The sequence below is a fragment of the Pseudopodoces humilis genome, chromosome 1 (genome assembly GCF_049639895.1).
Source record: "Pseudopodoces humilis isolate 2021_Gansu_Grassland_sample_001 chromosome 1, ASM4963989v1, whole genome shotgun sequence".
Classification (NCBI taxonomy): domain Eukaryota; kingdom Metazoa; phylum Chordata; class Aves; order Passeriformes; family Paridae; genus Pseudopodoces; species Pseudopodoces humilis.
Window position 1 is genome coordinate 106,013,857 of NC_142200.1, and position 8,911 is coordinate 106,022,767.

The window sequence follows — 8,911 nt, forward strand, 5'->3', positions numbered from 1 at the left end:
TTGAAATTAAATTAAATAAAATAGGTATGAAAGAATTGTTTGATGATTTTCTGTTTGGTTTTTAATATGCACTACTCCACTAAAAGTCATCTGGGCTGCATTATACCTTGAAGCAACAACAATTGAATCCTCATGTACTAAAACACTGCCATCTTCACTGAACATATGTCAAACACTTGCTCTCAGGCTAGCTACGTGCTTTTCACTTGTGCACTATGCCACAGAAATCAGCTATGCTATAGGTAAAGATCCCCAGCACATCGAGTAGCTGTTTTGCTTTAGTCTGCAATGAGGACATGGTTTTTAGGATTGGGCTTCTTTTTGGCTAGGGATGTGTGTGTCAAAGTTATTTCATCAGTTTCTTGGTTTGCTTGCACTTGGTTTCACCAATTTATTAGTTCAAGCTAGGCAGAACACTAGGTCTTATAATGACAAATTTAACATAATTTTTTATGAGCAAAGGTCAAATTCTACCCTGCTCATTTGGATTTAAAAGCAGAAATTTAAACTACAGAATTGTGTTTCATACTGAATAAAACTTATGGCAATCAAAGCTATGATTTCTAGTTTCCTGAGCTCCTGTCTCCAAACCTTTCTCAGATTTCCAACACTTGGTTATCCTTTCTGGCTCACATTTATTTCCTTCTGGTCTGGATTTGGGTGATAAAAGGTTGAGACATATGATTACCACTCCTCAGGTGCAATTGGCAAGTTTAAGGCACAAGCATGAGGGAAGAGAGGAGGAGAAAAGGTGGGGGAAATGGCTCTGGTTTAGATGTGGTTTGTCAAAATCACTACTGGCTTTTATCAGCTATTTCTTGATGCAACTCACTTTGTTCTAAACTATGTTGGAGGAAAATAAGATAATAAAAGACCTTTTCTCCCCACAAAAAAAAAAAAACAAAAAAACCAAAAAAAACCTGTAAAAAACTCAAATCATTCATTCTCTTAAAAAAAATTCTAAAAGCCCTTGCAATGTCAAGGCCACTGTTCGCTGAGGTACACTTATCTATTTCCTTGCAGTTTCTCACTTCTACCCTGTCCCTTTCAGCTGGCATTTTTGGTACGTTCATTTTGAAACTACATACACCACTGGCCAATGGATACATTATTCTTGGATCCCTGCTTGCTTCTGGCAAGGTGTTCAGGGTCCATGGAGATGATGACAAACGAGCATGAAATTACATGGCTCTGCACACCACCGCTGGCACCACCACCTGTCATCGTTGTCACTGCTGAGCTCATCTCACCTTCAAAAAACTCAGCACTCAGAACTTTAACTAAGGCTAAGTTAATTCTGTGGTCTTTTTACATTCTCGCCCTATAATTATGCACAGGTTCTCGTTTCACCTATTTCCGACGGACTGCAGCATTTTTATGTCTTTTCCACGTGTATGTTGAAGCACGTATTTCTTGAAAGCAAATGCCATAATATCAGTTGTGAGCCTACTTCTATTTTGAGTGTAAGATACCTTCCAGCCAAAAAGCTGTACCAACAAAAACTCTGCTGAATTTGATCATTTACCGTACTTGTACCAGAGCTGAACTTAAATATTCCATGCCTGTTTTAAATGCTGACACTCAAATAAAAGAAATCTAATCAAAAATTCCCTTAACAGTCTGTTAATAGCATTTTCCACCTAACTTTTCAAAAACCCCATTATACAAAAAGTCCCAAACTTACCAAAATGTGCTAGGTTTTCATATTTATGAAGACTTGTTTGGTTCTAATTTCTAACAGAAATATACTTATGCCTCCACTCCCTTCAGCCCAAAACTTTCACATATAAAAGAGAAAGATCTGAAATTGTCATACACAACATGTTTGGGCTCCTCAAACTGCACAAGATGTGCAAAGTGCTCCTATGGATTAAAAAAAAAAAATCATTTTTCCACAGATGTGGGAGGATAATTTTAGAAGATAATTTTTGCATTAAGTAGTGCAGCTATAATCGCTTGCAGTCTTACAGCCTTTAATAACTGGAATCAATTTCTCAAAGTGAATCAATATAACTCCATTATGAATACCATCAAGATTATGTCTTTTTACCTATAGTCATCATTACCAATTCAGACTAAACCACAAATTTTTTCACTCATCTTCATAACCCACAGTTTCACTACTTTGATTTTCCAAAGCCAACAAGACTTAAGAAATTTTTGCTGTTGACCATTAAGCATGACAATGTCAAAATCATATGTTCTCCAACTTGTATTGGTACTGTCAGGGGCCACACCATTATCTGAAATAATAGTTTCCCTTTTTTTGACAATTTTTCTGCGTTGGGTTGGTTAACTTACTGCTCATCACATCCAACATTTCTTTTCAGTGTTTACCTTCATCTGATACAGAACTTGCTGGAGCTGAGAACATTTCCCATCCTTTCATCAGAAAAGCCTTCAGCTATAAACACAGCTGCAATGGGATGCTCAGCCATGGCACAACCAGAAAAACAATTTTCAAGTGCAACTTCCGTGTATCTGTTTTACCCATCAGCTCTAAGTACTCTCTCCAGTGTCTAACGGCATATAAGGTGAACGCATTTGAAAGCAGGTACTTTCAGTTGCCTTCAGCCTTCTTTGTCCTTTTCCAGTATCTCAAATCCTATGGAAAACAAGGTAGGATGTTATATTTCCAGAGACAGTGCATCTCTGAGGAGATACAGAGCCACAAGACATTCAGAGTGGAAGTGGGCAGAACACCAGAGCACTCTGGCTCTAACAGCATTTGCAGATAGCAATAGCAAGTCATAAAGCATACTTCCCCAAACCTCTGGATCATGAAAACAGCTTTAATTTGTCTTTTACCCATCCACGCCTAAGAAGAAGCTCAGGAGAGCAGACACACCAAAAACCTGGCATTTGTGCAGCCTGCCTGTTGTCAGAGAGACACAAAAAAAATTAGTATGTTCAGATTGTGACTGTATCACCCACATATACTTGTAAAGGGGAAGTGCATGAAATAAAAACCAATGTCTTTGTAGTCAAACCATTAGACCAGGAGTTAGGAGACCTGAGCTTTCATCAGTCCTACAAGAAATTCCTTGTGGATAAACCACATTCTGTTCTTTAGCTTTTATGTTTTTCTCTAAAAGGACAAAACCAAAATGGCCATTTGTTGCAGTCAGCTGTAATTAATGACAAGTTCTATGTAGATCAAATTCACTCATGTTTATGTCATTGCCAAAGAGTGGTAGTTGTAAAAGCTCACATTGAAACTATTGTCTAAGAGATATTACAAATTATCATTTTTGTGACATTATTAAGACCGTTAAGTTGAGACACATCAGCTATGAATTTGGGAACTCAAGATTTTACCCACATAATCTTATTCAGCTGGTAGTTCTTGCATGTAGAGCATTACAGTATTTATGTACACACACACCTACCTACACACCCTTAGTCTTACCTGTTTCCTTATATTAAAGCCAAGCATCGGAGCTATTCCATGAACCCCAGCACATTTTGACAAGCAGGGACACCAAAAGCAGAGCTACCTCACTGTGGGTGCGGTGTCTTTTTATTAGAAAGCCTTACCCATAGTTCAGAAGTGAATGGCTTACCACACACTGTACATGAAACCTCCAGCATATGACCCTCTATGTGAACTCCTGTATCATCTCAACTTCTCTTTCCACGTGTTAGAGCAAAGGCTCAAGAATGAACAAATCTGTCTTGGTAGCTAAACTTGGCTATCTCTAGGAGATCCCTACCAACGTCCATCTTGTGTTCAAGATCCAGGGGTTTGTGTTAACAACAAAATTCTAAAACAAGAGCTGGAAGCTTTCACCAAAGCAGTGTCCACAGACAGCAGTATGTGCTCCAGCTGCATTGTTTCTGCTCACGTTCCTACCATGAAGATCAGTCCACCCTGTCTCTGCTAATCAATGAGAAAAAACAACTTTTGGTTTTGGTCTTCCTGCCAAGACTTTCCATTGGTGTAAAAGGAATTGATTTTGTAATTGCTCTTTGCAGTCTTCATTTCATTATTGCAACTTACTCATAATCCATGAGCTTCCAATTGTAACCACATTTACTCCTAGAGTACTACCCGTTACTTTACCCTCCAAAATGATTTAGCCTGATAAGAGAAAGGCAGAGATCATTTTGCTTATGCTGCCTCTCATTCCCTCTTGCTAGGATGCATCCGCATGCTCCATGGGGCAGTCTGCAAAGTTCTGTCAAACACTTGACGATACAGTCCCTGCATTTCAGTTCTGTGTCCTCTAATTTGTGAGATGGGCAAAGTCCTGGAAGGGAGTTAATAGAATCATAGAATGGTTTGGATTAGAGGGACCCTAAAGATCACCTAGTTCCAAACCCCTAACCATGGACAGGGATGCCACCCGTTAGATCAGGCTGTTCAGGACACCCATCCCAGGCCTTGGACACTGCCAGCGATGGGGCATCCACAGTTACTAAGATATTCTTCTTCTTCCCAGAGCTGTTCAGATTTCCATGACTTGTGTTGTTATTTATGGCAGCTTGTGGTCATGGAAATGCATCACCACTAAGGAAGACATGCCATAATCCAATCTTCAATTTCAGTGACTCACATTACTGTTTGTTTTTTTTTTTAATATAGGTGTCCTCTGATAAATTTTCTGTCCTCCCTTTAACAGCAATTGCTTCCTTTCTGTAACAGCTGATCAAGTTCTCTTTTTAATTGCTCACTTCTTACAGTATGAACATCCATCAGGTTTGCCCTTGAAGAGTATGATCACTCTTCCAGAGAAAGTTCCTCACTGAATTGTTATTAAACAATCAATATTTCTACTTGAATGTAAGGCAATCTGGTTTTCTCTTCCCTCCTGGTCACAAATCACCCCATTGTTTCTTTTTTTTTGTCTCTCCCCATACCTCTTAAAATTGATCTTTTCCCTTGGGACAGGCCTAAACAAAGATTTCAGCAACGGGCAGTCCAGTAAGTCACTGCTTTGGATGCTGCACAGCATTAAAGCCAGTATCTCCAGGCAGGTTTCCTTCTCCTCTACTGAGTCTCCCAGCTTCCAACTCAAGAAACAGATTGCACTTATCCTTTGGCAGAGATAAAAGAGAGTGTAGCCAGGGCAGGTAACTGCAGTAACTCACTAGGCATCTGTGAGCTTAATAAAACATAGTGTTCTCCTGGCACAGAAGGGAGCCAAATGCCCCCAGCTGCCATTTCACTAAAGTAAGCCCTGCAAACCACAGGGATTTAGAGTTCTTACATCCAATGCTTTTTGCAGTTCTTCATGCTTGCACACTAAAAGGGTGCTCATTGATTTAATAAAGCCAAGGTCTAGAGAGATCTATAAATACAAGTGTTTTACCCTCATGCATTATTGCCCTGATGCCCAAGACTGAACTTCTGCTCTTTCACAGATAAATTGCTTCCTCACTGGTTAACACCAGCTTCCATTAGCAAAAGTGGTGGCAGACATATTTGGGAAGGTGATCCATGATAAAACACAGCTTCATCTCCCCTTTTGTTTTCCCTTTGATTTCTTTACTCGCCACATCCCATGCTCCCCTTTTTCCCATCTGACTCTGCTCAGAAGAAATCAATAATGTATTCTTTATCAATATTACCTAAAAAGTTATCAATGAGTCTCACTTCAAATCTGCTGAACTCAGTGGAGTGACAGGTATCAACCTCAAGGGGCTTAAGATGATCTTGGTCCTACAGTTGCTAAAATTGCCTTCTAAAAGGCAGTCTGAAACAATTCTTTACATCTTTTATGGACTTACAATAATAATAATAGCAATAATAATAGGGAGACAGAGTGTGTTGATATTTCAGTCCTAAAGTAGAACACATTCTGTAAATTCAGCTACTCTGTAAATTCCAAACTGTAAAACACGGGGCTTTCTAGCCTATACTTTTCATTGCATTCAACAGCAAATTAAGGTTTATGGCTTTTATTTAAAAATATCATAGAAAGTTTTATTTAGAATGACTGTTTTACAATAACTCCTGAGTCTTGGCTTGTCCAACTGAACTGCTCCCAAAAATGCTTAACTCTGAGACAGAACAAGGAAGAAGAATTTCTCCCCAAAATGTGTATCAGCTAGTAACACCATTAACCACTGAACTCCCAGCACAGCAGGAAAAGCACTCTGACAGAAGCATCACTTGTGCTTTCACTGTCATGTTATTACAGCACATACAGTCACGTTGCTGCCTTCACCTTGCACCCTTGTGGAGCTCCTCACCCACTGGGATTGTGACAGGGAACACATGGGAGCTCAAAGCAGCAGCGTTTCCAAACCTTACCTTTCCTTCTTTTTGCTGAGCTACAAGTAAAGACTTCTGGGTGTATCCCCAACTCTGTGAAAGTTCTCCCCATAAATTCACATGGCAAACATGGTTTCACAATGTCCTGAAATAAAGGCATGTACAACTTTGTGCCCAGGCTTTAAAGTCAAAGAAATGATTGCCAGATCATGTATTGAGTTACTTTCCATTAGCTCAGCTCTGAGATAACCTTGTGTTACATAAAGGCAACAGAGTCACCCATGATTTGATTATGTGAAACATTCCCCTCTCTGTGCAGTTACATTTAGTACACATCTAAATGTTCTTACTAGCTGAAAAACACACTTACCAGGCAAATACACATTATGCAAGGGTTGTCAGTGATAAAAGGTATCTGCAGAATTTCCCCTTCATTTTCACATTTTGCAACCGATCCTGAAATAGAAATAAAAATTTTAAAGTACTAGCATATTTCATTCCACCCTGACAGTTTTGGAAACTATCCTCTTCACATTCACGTTTAACCCTTGCTCCATTCCTAGCCCTCGATTTTAAACCCTGCCTTAATTTGCCCAATTTAATCAGGCATGGATGTTCAGCGTTTCTGCAAGATTCTAAAGAGAACAGGGAAATGAGTGGCCCTTTATTGCCGCACAAACCTAGACTTTCTTTGTGCCCCAGTTATAGCAAAGGACGCTTTTTCTTCTCTCAGATGACGTGTGGAGAATAACGAGTACTCCATGCAAAGCAGGATACGTCTATAACGATAGATCCAGAGCTCGCTGCAATCGGCAGAAAGCAGTCCATTGCACTCTGAGGACCTGGACCAGCACAAGCCCTAAACCAAGCATCCTTTTAATGCGCGGAAACCACTTGGCAAATGAGTCGAAATTAGCAGGCTGACTGTCAAATGGAATCAAATTAGGAAACACTTTACGGCCCTAATGCTGATTAGCCGATATTCTGTCATGCTGGAATCACTCCTCAAAGTCTAATGGCTCCTCGCTTGAGCTAGAATTTGATTCTGCGTTTCCCTCCATGCCCCAGATCTCAGGAAAATAAAACCCTCGAGGGGAACGGGGAGAATGGGAAGGGGGGTGAAAAGGAATAAGAAAACCTTTTTTTGGGGGGAGAGAGGCACGGTTACTGTGCTCACCTGCCCCAAACCACGCGGTTACACCTCGGGCAGCCCATCCCGCGCAATGCCACCCTGCGCAGGTGGGCCCCGCGCCGCCCGCGCCCCGCCGTACCTGTGAGCAGGGAGGAGGCCGGCGCCCCGGGCAGGCACAGGACGCCCAGCAGGACGGCGGCGGAGGCCGGGGAGAAGCGCGGGGCCGCCGGCCAACCCCCGCCGAGCCGCGGCATCGCCCGGGGGGCGCCGCTGCCCCCCCGCCGGCGGCGGGGCAGCGCCCGGGACGCGCCGCCGGGTGGCGGAGCCCGCCCACCCCGGCACGCCCGCCCCAGCACCGACCCCCGGCGCCGGGCAGCGGCGGGGGGGTGGGGAGCAGGACGGGAGACCGCGGCCCGCCGGGGAGTCCCACCCCACGGCGGCACCGGGGGAGGGGACTGTGGGTGCGGGGAAAGCAGCTGTCAGCGCCTGCCCCTCGGCCCCGCACCCCCTCTTTCCATCACCCCCCTCCCTTGCCCGCATCCCTTCTTATACCTTCCTCTCCCCATAGTCCCTCCTCCGGCACCCCCCGGCCCCATGCATCCCTCCCCCCCCGGCGCACACACGCACAGACAGGCTGCCAGCCCCAGACCCCGTTTCCCTGCCGGGAGATGCCCGGCCACTCCCTCCCTGGCCCCGCCGAGCACCTCCCGGCCCGGCAGCGGCGTCGGGGGGCTGCGCCCGCGGCCGCTCGGCGGGAGGGGCGGGGGGAAAGGGAGAGGATCGAGGAGAAGAGGAGGAAAAGGTAGAAGAGGAGTAGCAGGGGAGGAAACGCGGATCCTCGGGCAGGGCCCGGGTACCTGGGCAGAGCGCGGCGGCGCCGGCTGCCTCCGGCGGGCTCGTCCCCGGCTTTTGTCAGTGCCCTTCGTGCTGCGGGCAAGTTTTGCCAGCCTCCGGCTAGCGGCGAGAGGGAAGGAGGGAAAGAAGGAAGGGAGGGAGGGAGGGAGCGAGGGGTCGGAGGCTGTCCTCCGGGAGCTCTGCGGAGGGGCTCCGCTCCCCGGCTGCCCGCCCGGCCGGGGCCGCCGAGCTCCCCTCGCCTCCCTCTCCCGCCGCAGCCGCAGCCGGAGCCGGCCGCTCCCCGGGCCCGCTGCCCCCCGAAGGGGCTCCCGCCGGCCCTCCCCGTCCGACTCCGGGGTTTCCTCTCCCCCTCGGGCCGCCCGGGGCTGGGGAGCAGCCGGAGGGCAGCTCACGGGGCCGCGCTGTCCCTCCCCGAGCCCGGCCCGCTGAGCGCGTCCCTCGGTCGCTCCGCGGTGTAGCCTTTGCAGCTCCTCCTTAACACTTGCCATTTACAGGTCCACGCTTTGCTATCCCAGGTGTAAACACGGGCGATGTTAACGATAGACGTCACCGACACCCGGCTCTGGCGCTCACAAGTAGGCGCGGGGTCTGGACGGGATGACACTCGTGGCGTTTGGCAGGAGACTCCTCTGTGACAGATCTTCCCGAGCCTGTTTTACAAATCGATTTCTTTCAAACGGTAATGTTTCATTTGGGGAAATGAATAC

At 45.6% G+C, this 8,911-nt stretch overlaps 1 protein-coding gene across 4 annotated transcripts in view; it reads right to left on the reverse strand.

Moving 5' to 3' along the window:
- BMPER (BMP binding endothelial regulator) overlaps positions 1–8,304 on the reverse strand; it is a 148,407-nt gene extending 140,103 nt beyond the window's left edge. Inside the window, exons 1-2 of one of the 4 annotated variants that reach the window (XM_014248427.2) lie at positions 8,207–8,304; positions 6,588–6,673 (exon numbers count right to left, since the gene is read on the reverse strand). In XM_014248427.2, coding sequence (XP_014103902.2) covers positions 6,588–6,602 — 15 coding nt within the window. In that variant the 5' untranslated portion in view covers positions 6,603–6,673; positions 8,207–8,304. Of the gene's footprint in view, positions 1–6,587; positions 6,674–7,488; positions 7,619–8,206 lie in introns of those variants that run through there. The other 3 variants (XM_014248428.2, XM_005519053.3, XM_088055966.1) reach the window with 3 other exon arrangements.
- Positions 8,305–8,911: the final 607 nt, after the last annotated feature.